General features: G+C 47.3%; 1 protein-coding gene across 3 annotated transcripts in view; it reads left to right on the forward strand.

Moving 5' to 3' along the window:
* Nucleotides 1-1,687: 1,687 nt before the first annotated feature.
* Nucleotides 1,688-22,839, forward strand: part of LOC140389887 (uncharacterized) — a 736,276-nt gene continuing 715,124 nt past the window's right edge. For all 3 annotated transcript variants that reach the window (XM_072474502.1, XM_072474503.1, XM_072474504.1), the window contains exon 1: nucleotides 1,688-1,941. In XM_072474502.1, the coding sequence (XP_072330603.1) occupies nucleotides 1,800-1,941 (142 nt within the window). In that variant the 5' untranslated portion in view covers nucleotides 1,688-1,799. The remainder of the gene's footprint in view (nucleotides 1,942-22,839) is intronic.

Raw genomic sequence — 22,839 nt, forward strand, 5'->3', positions numbered from 1 at the left:
ATAATTATAACAATTCTACCTAGATGTCCATTTGTTTTAGGATAAAAAGATATAAATTATGTATTCTACATTCTTACCGTACTAAACTCTTGTAGTTTAAACCCTACGATAAGGTACGGTCTTCTTGTAAAAAAAAATGTTGATACACGAACAAAGTTTATTTTGGTTAAGATTGTGTATGACTGATAGGCTCGTCAGTATTTAATTTTTATTTCATAGAAGTGTGTTTATTCATAAATATTTCTCTTGTGCTGTTGTGGGAATTCATTTCACATAGATGTTTATGGGATATGTTTCTATGAGGTGTTGGTTTCATTGAAACCTTGATTCAATCAATGAAGATCAGAAGTTGAAGAGTTCGCTGCAAAGGGATATTACTCAGAGTAATAGCGCCTTTCCCCGCCCGTCATGGTAGACCTTGGAAGCAAAGATGTTTTGCAGTTCGTAGATGCTGCATCATTCTAGGATTATTTATAATAAACGAAGACTATTTGTACAAGTGTTCAACGATGACTCTAAACATGAAACAAAACCTTCGCTGTTGTACAGTTCTACGGTTTAATGTCAATGCAATTAATTTGAAAGAATTTGATTATCGAAAATCAGCTGATATCGATCCGATGTTGCATTTACTGCAACAAGTGCCAAGGCAGAGTGAAATGATTTTATATATTTAATTAAAATATGTTGAAGTCATCTTCGTTTTTCATTTATGCCTTCCTGAACACGGCTTTCAAATTTGGGATTGTAGCGTTGAATATTGTTCGAGAAAAAATGTTGTAAGCCCCGAGCCTACCCTTTTGATTGATGTTATTCTCGTTTACCCCATTGTCATGGGCTTTTTGTTTAATCGCTATTTCTAGACATGAAGGGCAAGAAAATGCCACAAGCTGCAACTCTAATGCAGGCAAACAGATGCGTGGTTTTAAATGCACCGGAGTAGTATATCAGAACATTCTGATCAACCTCTGCTAATCGTCTGATACTTCCATTCTCTTATTGTTCTACTTCTCGAAGTTATTACGCAGTTCAAAAATACTTAGAGATAAGTACACGGAACAACAAATACGGATGATTTAAATCGTCTCGAATTGTGCAAAGTGACATCCGCGCACAAGCAAACCCAATGACCCTGGGAAGGACAGGCAAACAGCAGTGGGGAAATGTGGCATATGTTTACCGTGTTGGCTGGGCTGATTTTGGCCCATTTGAACAACTTGCAATCATAAACTTTTACAATGATAATTACTTCAAACAAATACCCGGAGAATGTCATTCTTACCGCAGGGTAAGTACTATACGGTTTAATTCTAGAATTGGATTGGTTTGATAATTTTGACACGTGTGTTTCGACAAATTAGCCGTGAACAAAACAGTCCACGCAGAGCAGAACTGGCACTCTCATAAGGGGGCATAGACGTTCCTAATATTTAATCTTGAAAAATAAATCGGCCCATTGAAGTATAAACTGTCCAATTTCAGATATTCCAACCTCCGCACTCTTGGTGTCAAAGCACCTGCCGAAAGTGGGAAATGCCCATCTATTCAAAGAACAAGTAAAGCAGTGCACACGAGGCCAGTTTGTTAACTTCATTTACAGTTGTCTCGGGAGCGCGGATGTGTACACTGGCCATGCCTGTAAGGTAAGACTCTTGGCAGTGTTACTGTAATCAGTTCAGAAGGGGCAGGTGTGAAGGAGGCAGGTGCATTCCCGCCAACAGCACCGAGTAAGATTTTACATCACGCAGCCTCTCGTTTCTCATGTGACTGGAGGTCGGTCGGTACCCCCGCTGATTAAGATGAGGGCCATAAGCGCCTCCCAAAGCAGAAAGTTCGCCGGCTCCATGCATGGTTTGAGTACAAGGGGCCTCGGGGTGAGGAGGCAGCAGCAGCCGGAGACGCACAGCAAACCAAAGGCCACCGAGCTGCCGGGAGAGGCTGGTAAGAAATTCTGCAACAACCTTTTTTGCTCGCGTGGAGCCTTCTCCGAGCTACTCCCACTCTCTCTGCCTCGTTCAGATCCGCAGCCCCATTCAAGTTTGTTGTAACATTTTGTTTTGAAGTTGCCATGACGCCGAGCTGGCTGTCAGATTTGAAATCGGAGTTCACCGGACGACAATGGCCTGAAAGTAGGTCGGCAGGATTATGGTTTGGTTAGCACGGACTATCCACCTCTCCGGGCTGCCCAAAGCCCTGCCTGAGTCAGGCGACGACAGGGTTGCCAACCCTCCAGGATTGACCTGGAGTCTCCAGGAATTGTAGATCAACCCCGCAGGGCAATTGCATGTTGGCAATCCTGGAGAAAAATCATCGGGGCATTAAAAAATATTTTTTTTAAAAAAAATTCTTTCTGTTGACCAGATATAAACATGTTGAAATGGGGTGAAAAGTTGTGACGCTGACTGTCAAGCTTCATCTAACTGGATGATGACTTTTTTGGTTTCCAACTGGCTGGGAAGGTGGTGGTCATAAGGATGGATGTACTGGCCCACCAATGGCTGAAGCTGGGGAAAGTCATGGGAAGAAATGTCCAAGAATAAATTTTTAATCTCAGTTGGCAACCTGACCTATCTCTGTTAATATGTAATTCACTCCCTTAACATTCAGGATAGTAGTTAATTTGGAATAGTTACCTCTTAAACATACCATTCTGCAGATACGAGTATCCTTGAAGGCAAGGCCATCATTTCTGGCAAGGCCATCATTTCTGGCCCTATGCTAGATGCCCTGAGCAACTGTAGAGGGTTCTTTTGAACCAATAGAGGATGTTCACTGCAGATACTGCCATGAAGTGCTTGGCAGTCAGTTCTAGAATTTTGATCACGGAATAGTGATATATGTAGAGGTCAAGATGGCCTGTGACTTGAAGGGGAACATGGTTGTGATGTTTCCATCCATTCACTATCCTTGCCCTTCAAGATGGTGAAGGTTGCAAGCTTGGAACATGCTGTTGAAGAAGCCTTGACGAGAATGGGTATTTAGGCCAGTGAATGAAGTGCGTGTCATGCAGACTACCTTAATCTGGATGGTTCAAGCTTCTTCATTCCATCCAAACATGTTGCACATATTCCATCACACCCTTTGTGCCTTTATGGTGATGGAGAGGCTTTGTGGAGTTACTGGTGAGCTGCTTGTCAAAGAGTACTCATCCTTGGTTATGGTAATTATGTAGCTGATCTAATTGTGTTTCAGATCAATGGTCATTCCCAGGATGTTGATAGTGGGAAACTCAGCTCATATAATAAGCATTTGATGCCACGTGGAGCTGGTTATATGCTAACTTATTGGAAGTGGTTATTGCCTGACAGTTGATCATAGAAATGGTATTTGCCGTTAATTATCCCAAGTTGAATGTTGCTCAGGTCCATCTGCATTTAGCTATGGACTGCTTCGTTATCTGAGGAACTACACCTCAATTTCAATATGGAGAGTCATCAGTGAACTGCTGAATTTATAATGGAAGAAATAAAACATCTGAAGGAAGTTGGTCCGAAGACTGACCCGAGGGACTCCCAGCAGCAATTCCTGGGGCAGGGGTGTTGGGGGGGGGGGGGGGGAATGTGGTGAGATGATTGGCCTCCAACACCTGCAGCCATCTTCCTTTGTGCCAGGTTTGACACCAATCACTGGACATTTTCCAAATGATCACCCATTGACTTCAGCTGTACTTGAGTTCCATGGAGTCACAGTCAGCCAAATGCTTCCTGATGACAAGGGCAGTCACTCTCATCTTACCTCTCACATGGAGTTTATGTTCATATTAATCAAAACTGCTATGAAATCTGGAGGCAAGGGGCACTGGCTGAACCCAAACTGGTGAGCAGGTTATTGATGAGTGCCACTTTGAGCACTGTTCCTCCCTTCACTTTGTTGATAATTGGCAGTCAACTGATATGGCAATAAATGGCAGGCATGCAGTTGTCCTGGTTTTTTGTGGACAGGACATACCTAGACAACATTTCACATTGTTGATGGTTGCCAGTATTGTAACTGCCGCAGGGTAGCTTGGTTAGGAGCACAGTTAGTTCTGGAGGACCAGTCTTCAGTACTGCAGCTGCAATGTCATTGGGACAACAGACTTTGCTGCATCCAGTGCAATCAGCTGTTTCTTGACATTACCTGCAATGACTCAAATTGGCTAAAGGTTGGATTCAATGATGAGGAATGCCTCGGAAGGAAGATGAGAAAGATCACCTATTTGTCATTCTTGGCTGCAGATTGATAAATTAATTGCAAAAGATTGTGACTTGTACAACGGCCACCTTTTTTTATTTGCAAGGTTTGTAATATGGTCTTGTTTGTGAAGTTATGATTGGCAGTACACAAATTGTCAGAGGAGAGAATCGATGACTGGTTGAGTGGTAGGTAATTTGGTGACAAACTATTTTAAAATCTGTTGAACTCCAAAGGAGACATTTGGGGAATGTAAAATTGAAACTTGACAGGCCTGCAAAATAGATGATCGTAGATCAGTCATATTTTCTGCACACATGCGGAAATGTGGATGAGCTGAATTTTAACCTAACACACTTGGTGGGAAACTGACATGATTGAATCCGCTGTCCATACTAGATCCTGCTCGATTTTAATGTGGGTGGGGTGTAGTACCTGTTGCTGTCCAATCCTATCAGTTTCTTGGTAGATGGTTAATGTTCCATTCCGCTTCCCCCTGCCCCATGGTGTTTTACAAGAATGTTGTTGCATTATTTCACCTTGATTCTTTTGCAAATGCTCAGGAATATTGATCTGTTAATGGGCAAAACCTTTCCCCACACACAAAATGTGATCATGTGAGCACAATGATGCGGTTTGCTTACCATTTGCATTGTTATATTCAGAAATTTACATTGACCTTAAAATATTTGACTTGTATAATTGAAAATTTGGATTTTACCGTAACTTGTGTAAGAAACTTTTTAACCCGGTTGCCATCTGTATTTTATCAGACATTAAGGGCTGGATTTCAATTTCCCATAGGGGTGAGGTTGGTTGCAGGTGCTCAGTCTTCTGATGCATCTGTGAAACATTGAGGTTTTTAAAGGCAGGACGAGGAGGGGGAGAAACCGGCAACCTGCATGCTTCTTGTTAACTTGCTGTTATGTTCGTTGAAAAGCTTGTTCGCAGACTGAAAATCTGTTTCTGTCCCTTGCAAAGTTAATAACGAAGAATGAATAGTCTGGGATACCTGAGTGCACAGCTGGTGGGAGCACAGTAAGGGGGCATTATTCAAAGTAGCTGTTGTGTATAAAAAAAATGATTAGTCAAACTGGGGTGCTCATGCAGTGGCACAAAGTTGCCATCACTTGAACAGCCTGACAATCTGAAGAATGAGTGTTTGGGCATTTGGCTGGACCGTGAGCCTGCTGGCCCTCTGTGCTCTTACGTGCTTCATTCAACAGCCAATGGCAGGTCCAGTAATGGCTGCCATTTGCTTTTTAAAATCACCTTCCATCATGAGGTCCTACTTATAATAATAATCGCTTATTGTCACAAGTTGGCTTCAATGAAGTTATTGTGAAAGGCCCCTAGTCGCCACATTCCGGCGCCTGTTCGGGGAGGCCTGTCCGGGAACTGAACCCGCGCTGCTGCCTTGTTCTGCATTACAAGCCAGCTGTTTAGCCCAGTGTGCTAAACCAGCCCCTAACTTCCAGGGCTTCCCAGCACCACTAATTGGCCGCTGAACTTACCTTTCGACCATTTAGGATTTTACCTTTCAAAATCACATCACACCACTTTGCTGACATGGCACGGGGTCAGGGCCTAGAAATGGTTCAGCCATCCGGAGGTTGTTTCCCAAAACAGAAAATGGTAGAAATACTTGTCAAGTCAGGTAGCATCTGTGAAGAGAGAAAAAAATGATAAGATTTCACCAGATTAACATCCCAGTTTATTTTTACTTTGCATACATATGTTTGTAATGTTTGTTTCCGGGTTTAGATGAACCAGGAGGGCCACATTTTAAGGCAAAGGCAGATATGCTTATAACATGTCTTTTAAATAATTGGTGCCTCACTATATAGCTGCTGCAATATTAAACTCATCTGTGAGAGCATTGGCAAATTTTGTCATTAATATTGTTCCATGGGTTGCCACCCTGAAAATCCCTCATCGCAGGAGAACACTCCTGCGAATCTTCCATCCAAAATGGAGCTTCCCATTACTGCAACCACCCCACCTACTGGACGAGATCAAAACTGGTAACCATCCTCGTGAGGACATATTTATGTTGAACATTACTCCTCTTTCTTAACTGCATTCAGTTTATAGTTGTAATTGATTTTCTCCCCAAACCATATCAGGTTAATGATTTATAAACAGTGGTTATCAAATGAATGCTGATATCCTCTGTTTTCAAAAACAGTTCTAGTTTGGAAAATTCTTCCCGCTGGCATTTGGGGCTCAATCTGCTGCTTTACATTTGTTTCCTTTCTTTCATCCACTCTTCAAATACCAATATTTCTGGAGAGTTATTGGTCTTCGTAGCATGCAGACCCTGCTCTCACCTGCAAGTGATCTAATAACCTCTTGGAATACTGATTCAATGCCGGTCAGATCCCATAACCAGTGTCACCAGACTATGTCAGAGACCGCAAAACAGATCCAATACCATTTATCCCTATTTTCTGTGATCTACCTTCTAACCAATTTTTACCTCACATTGTAAGGATGCCTTCAATTCTGTGTGCTTTTAATTTTGCTAATAATATCATGCACACAATCCAACCAATTGGGGAGTAGTCCCTGCTATTCATGTATGCATGGAGGATTATTGGAAAAAGATAACAATTGTGGAGGATTTGTTCAAATTAATGTTACCTTATGACATATACCAGAACAAAAGGAAGACTTACAAATAGAATCTTTGTAAATAAATATTCCTTGGAGCATTCCTTTTTGTAACTTGATAGTTTCCTCGCTTTACACTCACAAACAAACAATAGGGATAGAATTGTTAACTCGATGAGTAACACTCTCAGGACCAATGTGTGAAGCAAGAGTGAGTACAATTCTTTGTTTCTCCATACCTGTCATGAACCCATGGTGGGCTTCATGGAAGTATAGTGGTTAGCACTGCTGCCTCACAGCACCAGGGACCCGGTTCAATTCCTGCCTTGGGTCACCGTCTGTATGGAGTTTGTACGTTCTCCCTGTGCCTGCGTGTGTTTCCTCTAGGTGCTCCAGTTTCCTCCCACAGTCCAAAGATGTGCAGGTTAGGTGGATTGGCCATGTTAAATTGCCCCGTAGTTCCCAGGGATGTGTAGGTTAGGTTATGGGGTTACAGGGATAGGGCAGGGTGGACGGGGGAGTGTAAATGGGTAGCTCATTCAAAGGGTCGGTGCAGACCTGATGGGCCGAATGGCATACTTCTGCACTTTGGGATTCTATGATCTATGAAACAGCCCTTTACCCCAGCTCCTCATCCCCTCATTTTATTCCTTCCCTCTATTACATCCTTCACCATCCAGCACAAAGTACTAGACCACATCTTATTCTCCTTACAAACATATATTCAATTCTCCTTGCTTTCTTCACACCAGGCACAATTCTCTTCATGCTTGCCATCTTAGTGAAATATCTAACGTCTATCATGGTTCCTTCCTCATTTCAAGCTTCCACAGATAGGGGCTGGATTTTATGTTTCCCCACCATTGGGTTTCAAGGCTGGATGGCAGAGGGTTTATAAAATTGAGTGCATGCCGTTACTGCAACCACCCACCCGCCCCCTACCTGTATGAAAGTTTACAGGGCACGTTGGAGGCAGTGGAGCAGTAGTAATTGACAATTAATGGCCACTTAAGGGCCTCACCCCGTCCCCACCGTTACTTTATCCACAGCGGGGGTGGGGGGGGGGTCATGCCAAAAAAGTAGCTCTGCAGCTTTAGCTGGGTGGTGATCGGGGAGGGGTGGTCCTGACTTACTGTCTCTGAGGGGAGGACGTTCCACATTCAGGCCATGGGCAGGTTCCCCAGTGACTTTTTAGCCACCCTGTAAAATCCCTACTTTCTATTCAATACAATCCCAACCTGATCAGCTGTTTCTCTTTCTTTTTTCAGCACCTACACAACAAACAGAAGCCCCACACCTCTGCATGACCACATCTGCAGTATTGTGTGCAGTACTGGCTCCCTATTTAAGGAAGGGTGTAAAGCATTGAAAGCAGTTCATGGGGAGATTTACTACATTAACACCAGGAATTAGCGGGTTGTCTTAGGAGGAAAGATTGAACAGGCTAGGCTTGTCTCTGCTGGAGTTTAGAAGCGTAAGAGGCAACTTGATTGAAACACATAACATCCTGAGGGATCTTGACAGGATTGATGTGGAGAGGATGTTTCCTCTTGTGAGAGAATCTAAAACTAGAGGTCACGGTTTAAAACAGAGGTAAGAAGACATTTTTTCTCTGAGGGTGGTGAGTCTTTGGAATTCTCTTCTTCAAAAGGCAGTGGAAGCAGAGTCTTTTAATGTTTTCATGGCAGAGGTAGATTGATTCTTGATAAACAAGAGGGTGATAGGTTATCGCTGGTATGTCGGAGGTTCCAGTCAGATCAGTCATGATTTTATTTTATGGCGGAGTAGGTCAAAGGGCTGAGTGGCCATCCTGCTCATAACTCATAAGTTTGCAACCTCAATGTGCAGTTGGAACTGGAAACACTGAAATCAATCTCTCCCACACCCTCAACTCAGTGAACCCCTCCACTGTCTCTAAATTGCCTTACTGCTTGTGTGACATGTTACGATCCAGTTAGGGACCATTAACAGTCAAAGAAAAATCTGAATACCTCGTTTTAATCAATACCACTCGCTATGCCACAAGATTTCATGTTTTTAAATACAAAAGTTTTAATTATATATAAAAGACTTAAACAAAACTAACACTATTAACTTAGCAATATCGTTTGTAACTATGAGTGTTACACACTCAGTTTTACTTATTACTTTCCCAATGACTTCCCTTCTACTTCATGATATCTTTGAGCTATTTCCTTATGTTGGGACCACGCAAACATATGGCACAGTCCTCTGGGACTTGATTTTAATTTGCCTCAGTGCACCAACTATTCTCAGAGTTAAAAATTTAATTTAGAACCACTTGTCTGTGAAAGCCTCAGACTGGTTGCCATCTAAATACTTTGCAGTGATTTCTGCTCATTGTATTCTTTTGCAGCAGGACTCTGTGAGGACCACTGTAGATTTGTCCATTAGTTTCAAACTAGGTGATCATTCAGTTTCTTTTCTCTCATAAAATTCAACCTGAGATTAAGCCTCACCCACATTCAACATGGTGAATGATGAAGTTATCTTTTTCTCTGCTTACATTTCAGGCCGAACTAACTGTTGTTTAATTTGGCTATCTTCTCTCATTTGAGCTGCAAACTGCATACAAGTCCAAGTTGAAACTTACTCTCTCAGCAAACACCCAGAATAATTGAAAGCAAACAACATCCCGAAGCTCCACCTTTCTCCATGATGATGCAGCATGCTCGAGGATGATCTCAAACATACTCTTAGATAAAGTATCTCTCATGTAAAAAAAAACATCTTTGATGTGATGAAAGAAATGGATTTTACAACCATTCAGGGTTTAGACTAATTTAATCATTCAGTTTTTAAACTAATTTAGCTCTAACTTCCAAAATAAAAAGCCCACATATCGGTCATGCATTGTTTAGGTTTCTCCACTGGTTGTTTAATGATCTTACCTTTCAAGCTGGGCAGCACGCTAGCACAGTGGTTAGCACTATGCCTTCACAGCCCCAGGGTTCCAGGTTCAATTCCCGTCTTGGGTCACTGTCTGCGTGGAGTCTGCATGTTCTCCCCGTGTCTGTGTGGATTTCCTCCGGGTGCTCCGGTTTCCTCCCACAAGTCCCGAAAGACGTGCTGTTAGGTAAGTTAGGTAATTTGGACATTCTGAATTCTCCCTCTGTGTACCTGAACAGGTGCCGGAATGGGGCGACTAGGGGCTTTTCACAGTAACTTCATTGCAGTGTTGATGTAAGTCGACTTGTGACAATAAAGATTATTTAAAAAACATTACATTGACCTCTTAATTCAATGTTGTCCCAATCTTTTCAGTGTAACAGACTCCAAACTTATTTTAATTGCACTTACTACAGGGCCACTTTTACAGATTCTGAACCAGACCGCCATTTTCTAGAGTTAAAACTTTAATTTCTAAAATTTTTAAAAAATATTCAAAAACAAATGAACCATGAACTATATATTTGCATTGGAGGGTGAAATTCTCCCATGCCCTTGCAGACAGGTTCAATTGCAGGTGGGGGGAGAATTCACAGGAAGCCCAGAAATTGGTTTCACGCCAGCATGTATTTCCCACGGGATATTCTGCAGGTACCCGCCATGGCAGATCAGGAAGCCAGCTGGAGGCCAGCATGAAACTGATTTGCATCCCCCTAATGGGATGCAGATGAAGGTCTAACCGGAATCTTCACCCCATGCCTGATTCCTCACAACATCCGCAGGAAAACATGCCAGTACAAAACACACCTGGAACAATGTGCTGTGCCGATGTCGGAACTCACCTGAACAATGCCTGGGGCTGCCTCCAGAGTTCGGAATGGCGGTCGCCAGCACCCTGGACCTAGGAACACCAAAGCAGTGGATGGGGGGGAGCAGCATCAGGTGGACCTTGCAGCTGTGGTATCACTGAGGAGGTCCATTTTACAGCCTCAGAATGTTCCTGGAGATCCATCTTCATTTTCAAGAGGTTCATCTTCTTTTTGTAATATTGGGTCAGTGATTTTGGGTGCCATTTCAATATGACAGCGGATTACTACTCTATGAATCCAGTTAACATTTTTATAAACACACCGTAAACAGTTTATCAACTACCAACACAAATAATCCCCACAGATATAATACTCTATAGATAACCCTTAATAACTTTCCAAACAACATCCATAAGTCAAAAAACCCTTTTTAACAAAGACAGTAGGTTTGCATTCCTTACAGAAACAGGTATTACTTTGAAATCATGAAGTGATCTGGTGACATTCTTTAGATTGCAAAGAGAGCGAGATCAATACATATCTGCATGGTTTGAATACAGCTCTCCAACTAAAAGCGAAACTAAACACAGAGCCAAAAACAGCTTCCAGCTCAAGTGAAAGTAAAAAGCAGAGCTCAGCTCCACCCACACAATGACATCACTGCAGCCTCTTAAGAAGACAAACATTTCTTAAAGTGACATTCACATGACACCCCTCACAGAATATCTATCAGTCACCGGTGTAAAGTCACTCAGGCATTTACAACATTTATATAACCGAGAATCTGGCAAACTCGCCTCCAAAGGGAATATTGGAGGTGAGTGCTCAGGTCCCATCACCCTCCAAGGTGCCAGTTGCAGAGGGTGCACCAAAGAGGATGTGGGGGCCCTAGACAAGTTCAAAATGGGTCCGGGGGGATTCGTTTTCAGCATGTTGGGGAATGGGGTCGTTCACAGGCATTAGCAGCCCATCAGGGCTGTGAGCCTCTAGGTTTAAAGGGGTCCGGTGTCTGGTTTGCAGGAATCACTTCCTGTGTCCTCCTTGTTGGGCTTGTGGCAATATAACCGCTGAGGGGTTACCCTTCCAGAATGGCAGCTAGAAAGTGGCGAGGAGGGGGTGAATCCACAGGCTCAACACAGGGGGCAGCTGTGAGGTCCCTAAGTGGAGTCCCATTAGACGCTAGGCTGCATGGGCAGAGTGGGGGACTCTGACAAGGGCTGTTTTCCAGCCTCATGAGGCCTGAAGACCCTCACACAGAGGGGAGGATGACTGTAGTCAGAATGAACCCCCACACAGGCAGCACTTTGAAACCAGAGGGCAAGAGCTGTATGGAAGTTCAAGGCCACTGGTTATGGAGGCTAGGCTGTCAGGGTTTAGTTTATGGGTGGCTGGCTGTTCAAGTTGGAGGCTTGTTTAATCCGCAGCCCTTGAGAACTGGGGGAATGAGGGTGCCCTCTAATGATGAAGTTGACACGCTAATTTCAATCTTCACATTTTTCAGGAGGGCCTTGCCTGCCAGAAGGGGAAGCCAGTTGCCTAATCTGGTCCCTGACCCTTCCTTGACGAGTGAATTGTGCCGATTTAGTCAGCATTGCAATGCATGAGTGTGTCAGTGATTGGCGCCCAATCTTTAAACCTTTTGACCCCTTTAATCACATTTTGGTTTGATGTTTTTAAGTTTCATTGTGATTTGCTTTTTGTTTAAGGCAGTTTCGCTTTAAGAGACTGTCCCTTTAATTTGTCCCTCCGTTTATTTGATTTAGTTTACTTGGTTATCTATGTTCATCAAAATAGTTGAAAGCCGACCCCCAACAACTGAAGTGCAAAGCTCCTGCACATGGCTGGGACCAGTGCCCTGCAGTGGAGGAGGAAGCAGGGCCCATTGTTCTTCTGGGAGCAGGGCCACAGAGGTTACACTGCCGACCATGGGTGTTCTGATGTAGAACTTCCTACCTCCAGATGTCAGAGGTCCAGTGCCGGAGACAACTGCGTCTGTCCTGGGGGAGGTGGACCACCTGTGCCAGGTGTTGCACGAGTTGGCATTACATGGACTGGGAGGTCACACATTGCTTGTAGCTCTAAACGTTAGAGCCAATCTGAATATCTATGCCAACAGGGCAACACTGGTGACCTGTGTGGCATATCCCAGCCAACAGTGCACAAGTGCATAAGGGAGGTCACAGATGCGCTATTTGCAAAGGCCCACCTGTACATCAACTTGGACCAGAAGCCAGGACCATGGATTCCTCCCGCATACCAGGCATGCCCTTGGTGCAGGGTGTCATCGACTGTACCCATGTGACTCTGCGTTCCCCATTGTGGCATGGAGAGCCATTTTTGAACTCTGGTGGTATGTATTAGGGGTAGTACGGTACCTGAAATGCCGAGAGGCTATTGGTAGACAGACACTGGGTCCTAGTTGGATCTGCCGCCTGCTGGCTCCACCCAGTAAGGCGGAGTATAAGAGCCCGGGTTCTCCCAGCAGCCGCATTCTGTAACTGAGCTGCTGGGGAACAGGTCTTGCTTAATAAAGCCTCAATTGACTTCATCACTTCTCGACTTGTGAGTAATTGATTGTGCCACAATTTATTAAGCAGACTTAAAAAGACTATGGAGCTCCGGATCACCTGGAGTGTCTGCGAATCAGCCCCCATGCAGCAAACTCAGCGGCCGTATTTAAACACTGGCTAGCGTGCTTCGAAGGATACCTCTGAACGGCCCCCGGCCGGACCACGGAAGACCAGAAAATGCAGGTCCTGCATTCCAGGGTGAGCCCGGAGATCTACACGCTCATCGAAGACGCGGAGGATTTCCCGAGGGCGCTCACCATGCTGAAAGGGGTCTACATTCGGCCCATAAACCAAGTCTACGCACGCCACCAACTCGCGATGAGACGGCAAATCCCCGGAGGATCGCTGGACGAGTTCTACAGCGATTCCCCTATTGGGAAGGAACTGCAACTGCCCGTCGGTGAGCGCAAATGAACATACGGAGCTCCTAATCAGGGATGCCTTTGTAGCAGGTATGATTTCTTCTCAAATTCGCCAGAGACTGCTAGAGAGAGACTCGTTAGGACTCACCGAGGCATGGGCCCTTGCGGCCTCCCTCTACGTGGCCTCACAAAATGGCCGCGCCTACGGCCCCGACCGCGTGGCAGCCCCTTGGGCTCCGTGGTCCCCCGTTGCGACCGACTCCCCGGCACCCCCCACCCCTCCGCAAGCCTGCGCGGCCAGAGCACCAGACCATCCGGGTGGGCCCCGCTGCTATTTTTGCGGGCAGGCGAAACACCCCCAGCAGCGCTGCCCGGCCCGCTCGGCCATCTTTAAAAGCTGCGGCAAAAAGGGGCACTACTCAGCGGTGTGCCAGTCCCGGGGGGTCGCCGCAATCTCCTGGGGAGAACGGGGACAGCAGATTCAACCCCCACAACGATCCATGTGCGGCCAGCGGGTGCCGCCATTTTGGGTCCCGGACGCCACGCAGGGAGGATGGGCGCCACCATCTTGTGACCCACCGGCCACGTGCGATCCATGGGCGTGACCATTTTGTCCGCCCGCGACCGCGTGCGATCCATGGACGCCGCCATCTTGGCTGATAGCCAAGGACCCCAGCATAGACGGCTCCACGGGGTCTGAAGAAAACGCCCCGATCCAACAACCACGACTGGCTTCAGTGACCCTGGACCAGTCGCAGCCCCGGACGCTCCAAACGGCAACAACAACGGTGCTGGTCAACGGGTACGAGACGCCATGCCTGATCGACTCTGGTAGCACGGAAAGTTTGATCCACCCGGATACGGTAAGACGCTGATTTCTTTCCATTCGTCCGAGCACCCAAAAGATTTCCCTGGCAGCGGGATCCCATTCCGTAGAGATCAAAGGGTTCTGCATCGCGAACCTAACGGTGCAAGGGAGGGAGTTTAAGAATTATCGGCTTTATGTCCTTCCCCACCTCTGCGCTCCCACTCTCTTAGGGTTAGATTTCCAATGTAACCACCAGAGCCTAACGTTCCAATTCGGCGGCCCTATACCCCCACTCACTATCTGCAGCCTCGCGACCCTCAAGGTTGAACCGCCTTCCTTGTTTGCGAACCTCACCCCGGATTGCAAACCCGTCGCCACTAGGAGCAGACGATACAGCGCCCAGGATCAAACGTTTATCCGGTCTGAAGTCCAGCGGCTGCTGAAGGAAGGCATAATCCAGGCCAGCAATAGTGCCCAGGTGGTAGTTGTGAAGACCGGGGAGAAGCAGAGGATGGTCGTAGACTATAGTCAAACCATCAATAGGTACACGCAGCTAGATGCGTACCCTCTCCCCCGCATATCTGACATGGTCAATCGGATTGCACAGTACAAGGTCTTTTCCACCGTGGACCTCAAGTCCGCATACCATCAGCTTCCCATCCGCCCGAGTGACTGCAAGTACACGGCCTTCGAGGCAGACGGGCGGCTCTACCACTTTTTAAGGGTCCCACCTGATAAAGGCTTCACGTCCCTTTGAATGCCTCAGTTTGGATTTCAAAGGCCCCCTCCCCTCCACCGACCGCAACGCGTACTTCCTAAACGTGGTGGACGAATACTCCCGTTTCCCTTTCGCCATCCCCTGCCCCAACATGACCGCGGCCACAGTCATTAAAGCCCTCGGCACCATCTTTACACTGTTCGGTTTCCCCGCGTACATCCATAGCGACAGGGGTTCCTCCTTCATGAGCGAAGAACTGCGTCTGTTCCTGCTCAGCAAGGGCATTGCCTCGAGCAGGACGACCAGTTACAACCCCCGGGGGAACGGTCAGGTAGAGAGGGAGAACGGTACTGTCTGGAAGACCGTCCTACTGGCCCTACGGTCCAGAAATCTCCCAGTTTCCCGTTGGCAGGAAGTCCTCCCGGATGCCCGCCACTCAATCCAGTCGCTGCTGTGTACTACCACTAATCAAACGCCTCACGAGCGCCTCCTTATCTTCCCTAGGAAGTCCTCCTCCGGAACGTCGCTGCCGACCTGGCTGGCAGCCCCAGGACCCATCTTGCTCCGAAAGCATGTGTGGGCGCACAAATCTGACCCGTTGGTCGAGAGGGTTCATCTTCTCCACGCAAACCCTCAGTACGCCTACGTGGCATACCCCAACGGCCGACAGGACACAGTCTCCCTGCGGGACCTGGCGCCCGCCGGAACCACACACACCCCCAACACCAATCACCCTCTCGCTCCCACTGGCGCACCCCACGGCCGCTCCCTTCCCGGGTGGATTGGTCCTCCTCCCGTGCCCGCGCAGGAGTAAGGAAACAGGACCAAACAGCGCAACGCTCCCAGAGACGACAGTGCCCGAGCCAGGACCTGCACCACCACCGGGGCTGAGACGATCGACGAGGACGACCAGGGCACCCGCTCGACTCGTGGAATCCGTGTGACAAAACAAAAATCTGTAAATAATTCTGACAAAACCGGTAAATCGTTAACTGTTGAGATCAATGCATAGCCACTGTATGAAAATAATTCCAGGTCCAGCTTTGTAAATCCCTACCACCATGCAACCCACCACCCCGCCGGGTTCCTTTTTAACAAGGGGTGAATGTGGTGGTAAGTATTAGGGGTTGTACGGTACCTGTGATGCTGAGAGGCTATTGGTAGACAGACATTGTGTCCTGGTTGGATCTGCTGCCTGCTGGCTCCACCCAGTAAGGCGGAGTATAAGAGCCCGGGTTCTCCCAGCAGCCGCATTCTCTAACTGAGCTGCTGGGGAACAAGTCATGCTTAATAAAGCCTCGATAGACTTCATCACTTCTCGACTCGTGAGTAATTGATTGTGCCACATGAACCGCGAGAGATTCCACTCTCTCGATGTCCAGCCTGTCTTTGACCTTGAGATGCACATCATGCAGGTGTATTCCCATTTCCCGGTGAGAGTCCACAATAATTACGTCTTGGGGTGTTCGCAGATCTCAGCCATTTATGAGGGAGAGCAATACCTGGAGGAATGGCTTCTCAGGGACAAAGGCTACCCACTCAGGAGGTGGCTGATAACACAAACGTGGAGGCCTCAAACATCCGCTGAGACTCGCTACAATGAGGCTCATGCGTCAAGGCATGCGCTGGCCGAGTAGGGGATTGGACTGCTCAAAACATGGCTCTGGGGGCCTGGACAGATTTTGGGGGGGGGCTCCAATATAGCCCCTAGAGGGTGTTCCGCACCAGAGAGGTTTGCTGCATTCTGCACACCCTGGCACTGCAGCGTGGAGAGCAGCTGGACCAGAAGCAGATGGAAGAGGGCCACATCTCCTTGGATGAGGAGTATGTTGAGGAGGGTGGCGATGGGCAACCCGCCGAGGAGGAAGGACCTCCAGTGATAACTAGGGCCCGCATGGCGTGCAGGGCTGGGGACACCCTCATTATCCCTCAGTTTGGTGACAACCAGGACTAGAGTGTGAAGACTTCTCCCAACATGGGGGCTCAAAGCTTTTCATTGCTGTGGGTTCTGCGGGAGACCATTGACATGGCTGCTCCATTTATGCTAAAATAACTGACCGGATGCTGCAGGCGAATGATGATGACTTGCAGTGAGGACAGAGCGATGCTCATCTTATCCTCCATGAAATGTCAGACTCCTGCCTGACAGAGCTGAACATGGGACTTCCGGTGGCGGCCATGAGCTATTCGGTTGTATAAAAGGTGGCTCCTGCTTGGCGACTTGGTTTTTGACCCTTTTCACCCAGTAAATAGGTGTTTTAGTGGGAAGTAGAATAAAGCAAGTGAAGGTCATTGTTTTCTCCTCTGATGGGGGATATTGGTGGGTTATAAGACAGGCTTAAATTGAACTCAAGATTCAGAGGAACCTCGTGGTGCAGTGTAGGAAAATATGGCGGACCTCACCGTGTCGTCAATATACTCCCACTTGCCAACAGAGCAGTTAATGGAGTTCATCACTGGTGAATTCAAGACGCTTACTCAGGAGATGCGGGAGTACCTGTCCAAGGTGATTGAGGTGGCAGTAGCTCCTCTTTGCGGGGCAATGGAAAGGGTGGAACAGCGGCTAGAGTCACAGGGTGCGAGGATTCGGGAGGTAGAGAGGACGGTCTCAGATCACAGCAACCAGATTGTCTCTTTAGACGCAGAGTTAACAATGCTGGCGGTGGACCACAAAGTTTTGAAGGCCAAGTTAGATGACCAGGAGAATCAAAACCTGAGGATAGTTGTGTCATGAGTTGTGGATTTTTCTCCTCTGCTCCTGTTGAGAAATTTGGTGAGGGCTCTCTCCACGAAACGGGGTGTTGTCTTGGCAGCCATCCCCTGACTGAACTTGAAATAAGTGCTGGGGAGGCATTTGAAAGGAGCGCCCCACTGATTACAGAGACTAGGTTTTCCCGGGGGTGAGCATATTGGAGGCAAGCCAACATGAGTCTAGTCTAAATCACACAGAGAAACAAATGTTGTTAGAGGCTGAATTTATGGTGAATTGTCCTGCCATCGGTACTGACCAGATTCTCTCCGGTTTTCTCACTTGAACCGACACTTTGAAAAATATGGTAGGATTCCACTATCTTTGTACTCTGCTACAAATTCCCAAGTGACAGACTTCATCCCTCGCTTTGGTGTTGTCTGAAGCTGAACCAGACTGTTTGCAAATAAGAAAATGCTGGCCAATTCAGCTGGCCAGACAGCTTCTGTGCAAAGGAACAGATGTAACGTTTCAAATTTCCAGCAACTGCAGTATTTTGCTTTTGCAGGCAGTTCACAACCTAAATGTCACATTTGATCCCAAGGTGAGCTTCTTACCACATATCTGTGCCATGACTACGACCACCTATTTCCGTAGTATCACTGAACTGTGCCGGCCTCAACCCATCTGCTGCTGAACCCTCATCCATACCTATGTCCCCTCTTGGCTTGACCATTCCAATGCATCCTGGTTGATGTCCCATTTCCCAATTTCTGTGGACTCAAAATCATCCAAATCCCTGCTCCCGGTGTCCTAATTTACATCATATTCCATTCGCCCATCCCTGTGCAAATTGACTTACATTGGTTCCTGGTTAAACAATGCCTCGATTTTCAAATTCCAATTCAAATACCTTCATGGTCTTGCATCTTCCTATCTCTGAAACTTCCTCCAGCCCTACAAACTTTCATGATATCTCCACTCTGCAACTGCTGGCCTCTTGCACATCCCTGGATTTAATTGTTCTGTCATTGGTGGCCGTGCCTTCAGCTGCCAAGGCCCTTAAATCTGGAATTCTTCCTCTAAACCTCCCTACTGCTCTTTCCACCTTTAATATGCACTTTAAAACTTTGAACAATCTTTTGGCGAACTGGCTTAAAATCTCCTTGTGTGGTTCAGGGTCAGATTTTGTTTGGTAATGCCCCTTTGAAATGCCTTGGGACATTTGGGATGCTATAGGCACTATTTAAATACAAATTATTGGTGTTGTTCAGGAAATAAATCAAAGGACTACAGTGAAAATGGTCTTGCGCTATTACTTGTATTCCTTTCATGGTTATTCATGCAGGTTATTCATGAAGATCCGTCTTCTCAACCTTGCTACTTGCCTGGGGTGTGGTGATCCTTGGGTTAAACCACCACCAACAGTCAGCTCTCTCCCTCATAGGGGAAAGCAGCCTATGGTCATCTGGGAGTATGGTGACTCTACCTTCCCTCTCTTGCCCTTCATGATGCTTTGCAAAACATGGTGCACAATTCGATTGCACCAAGCTAAATTGTAGTGGTTGTCGCTGACCCTTGTCCTGCTTCTTAGTCCCGCCTCTCAGTCCCATCCTTACTCTTGTCCCTCTACTTCTTCCTCTTGTCCTTTCCCAACAGCAAATCCTGCAGAAGACAACACTATGGATGAAGACAATCCTTCTGAGCAATCACCATCATGCATTGTCACTTGCAAGCATGAGCATATATATTGGCATCCTGACTGAGTTGGAGAATGAGTTATAGGGGTCTGCACATGGCAAATGACCCATCACTTGGTACCGGTGGAAGAAATAGGCCAAGGAACAGCTCACTGGGCAAAGAGATTATCTCGCACTACTGCTCAGAAGGACTTCAGAACCTCCATAATGAGGATAAAACCGTTTCTCCCTTGGACAATGTGACACTGTAGCTGTGCCCTCAGTTCAGTAGTCAACGATTATAGACTTTGCAGTTTTTTGTGGAACCTTAATAACTGTCATGACTTTGACTCAGTTCAAAGATTGAGGGAGGATCCCTTTGGGCAGATTGACGGAGCAAATGGACAAGCATTTTGAAGCTGGGACTCGCCTTCTGTATGTGTTCTCCTGCAGATTGGTAGAAAGGCTGATCCCAGCATTATGGGAGTGGCAGTTGCACAGAAGGTTGCCTTTTCTCAGGATGTCAGTATGTCTGCTCCCTCACTTCTCCTTCGACCGAAATGAAACATGTTGACAGGGACTTCCGGTGGCAGCTATGAGGGAGTAGGTCGCACACTTGGTGGCTCCCGCTCCAGTCGGACTTTTGGACCTTTTCCCCCCAACTTTTTTGCGCTTTTAAGGGCTGGATTGGAAAGTAATAGCACTCAGGCACTGAATCCATACAGAGGTGTATGGAACTAAGAAGTAGGAAGGATCGCAAACAGCTCAAGAAGTGGACAAGCAAGTGCAATGGGGGGGCTGTGAGTGAAACCAATATGGCAGATGTCCAGACCCGGGCACAGCCAGCTCAGCCGACAATGGAGCTCCTGTTGCAGGTTATGCAGGAGAACTTCCTAGCACTGAAAAGCGATTATTTGGAACCGCTCCAGAAATCGTTTGACCGAATGGAGAAAAGGCTGGATGCCCAAGCTGAGAAGATTCAGGAGCTGGAGAAGACGGTTGAGTAGCAGGCGGACTTTCAAACGGTGGCAGACATGGAGATTCGAAGTTTGAGAGAACAACAAAAAATGTTCCTGGAAAAGCTGGAGGACCTGGAGAACAGGTCTCGCCGGCAGAATTTAAGAATCGTTGGCCTCCCGGAGGGGGCCGAAGGGCTGGATGCTGCCACGTATGTGGCAGATATGTTCCAGGAGCTGCTGGGGAAAGAGGTGTTCCCTTGCGCGCCGGAGGTGGACAGGGCACATAGAGCGCAGGTGAGGCAGCCGTGGCGAGGGGATCCCTCCTGAGTGATGGTGGTCCGGTTCCACAGGTTCCTGGATAAGGAGCGGGTTCTCAATGGCCAAGAGCACGTGGAGCTGCAACTGGGGCAATAGCACCCTGCGCGTTTACCAAGACCTGAGCGCTGAGGTGGCCAGGAGGAGGGCAGACTACAGGCAAGTTAAAGAGATTTTATATAAGAAGCAGGTGAAATTTGAGCTGATCTATCCGGCGCGACTGTGGGTTACGCACGAGGGCCAGCACCATTATTTCGAGGAACCCAAGGAGGCAAAGGACTTTGCAAAGAGGCAAGGGCTGGTCCCGAGCTGAGGACTCTTGGACTTGTGTTGGAACTTTTAATTCTTTCTCTCTTGTTTCTGAGAGATGCCTGCATGTTTGTTCATGCTTTTGTATCTTGGTTTTTAATGTGTTTTTTGTCTTTTTTTTCTCCATGTCTCTTTTTCGCTTTAGTGTTGAGTTTAGTTAGAAAAAGATAAGGCTAGAATGGTTTGGATATGGGGGGTGTTTTTTCAGGGAATTTTTACGATCTCTTTCTGCGTTCAGATAGGAATGGTTGACAGTGCCTGCTATTTTGTTTTGTATGACTTCAATTGCACTATTGTTGGGGCTGTCTCTGTCCTGTTTAGAGTATTTGTTCAAGCAGGGCTGATTTGGGGAAGTGGTGTGGATGGGCTGGGGGGAGGGGAGGGGAAGGGAGGGGTAGGGAGGCAGGGAACAATAGGTGAGAGACTCGCCTACACCGGAGTTGGGAGCCTCCAGGCTAGCTGTGTGGGCTAGTCAACAGAAGCCAGGTTGGGGGAGGGGGGTTCATTTAGCTACTTTATGTCAGGGGTTAGGTTATTGGGTGGTGTTGCTAAAGGCGGGGGGGGGGAAGTAGGTCTGCTGAGAATGTTGGAAATTGGGCATGGTAACAGTGAGGAGGTCAGGGGTGGAGGCGGCCAGGAGGCGGGCTAGACGAAGCACGACACATGGCTTGGGGGGCTGGCCAAAGAAAGGAGATGGCTGATCAGCAAAAGGGGGGGGGGGGCAGGGCCAGGTGCCCCTCGACCAGGCTGATCACCTGGAATGTTAGAGGGCTAAACGGGCCAGTAAAGAGGGCCCGTGTGTTCGTGCATTTACGGGTTTTGAAGGCGGACATAGTCATGTTACAGGAGACTCATCTGAAAGTGGCTGACCAGGTCAGATTGAGGAAGGGCTACATTAGTCAGGTCTTCCATTCGGGGCTCGACACTAAAACCAGGGGGGTTGCGATCTTGATCAACAAGCGGGTCCAATTTGAGGTGGAGGGCACAGTTGTGGACGGGGGTGGCAGATTGGTTATGGTTAGGGGTAAGCTCGAGGGGGTGAGAGTAGGCCAGGTCAACGTATATGCCCCTAATTGGGATGACGTAGATTTTGTTAAGAGGTTGCTGGAGAATGTTGCTCTTTCTAGCTTTATTCTATTTGCTCTGTTTAGGTCACCTTTGCTCATGAGTCGCCAGGTATCTTTATGATACCGCCACGTGGTTCAAGTTTAGGTTATGATTAATAACACAGCACACCACTTAGTAAGGAATAAAACAACGGTCATTTATTATATACAACAAGCAATATTAATACCCTAATACTACTTTCTATATAATAAACCTATCACTACTGGCCAATACTTAACTTAGGAAGAGCCCACCAGGTCAGGGAAACGAATGGCTTGTCCAATCAAATCTGGCCCGCGGGATTCAAAAGGCTGCTACAGGTCGATGGCTAGGTGTCTCTACCGGATAGCGATCGTTGGATTCAAACTTACTGCTACCGGTGGCTGGTCTTCCGAAGGTCTCGAGCAGGCGAAGATGCGAGAGAGAGAGATCTGAACTTGGACCTTTACTTTTATAGGGCCCAGGGGCTTCCCGCCTCCCGGGGCGGCCCTTGACCCTGAGTCCCAAGTGATTGGATTCTGTCCCCAGTCTCTGGGGTCGATGTGTCCAATGGTGAGGCGATTCCTTGATCGGGGGGTGGTCGCTCACCTGTCTTTGTTTCGGCCACTGCAGGCGCCGACAGGTCTGGCCCGGTATTCAATTGTTAATATGTTGCAATTGTTCCCGGGGATAGCCAATTTAACTGTGGATGTCTGAGTTGATTAGGTGTAAACAGTCCTGAATGAAACTGCGGATACCTGGGTTGAAGGGCTGTTGATAGCCCTGAGTATCGATCTGGGCTACGTTCCCAGAGCTGAATATGCAAACCTGTCTGCAGC

This window comes from Scyliorhinus torazame, chromosome 14, assembly GCF_047496885.1.
Source record: "Scyliorhinus torazame isolate Kashiwa2021f chromosome 14, sScyTor2.1, whole genome shotgun sequence".
NCBI classification, from domain to species: Eukaryota; Metazoa; Chordata; class Chondrichthyes; order Carcharhiniformes; family Scyliorhinidae; genus Scyliorhinus; species Scyliorhinus torazame.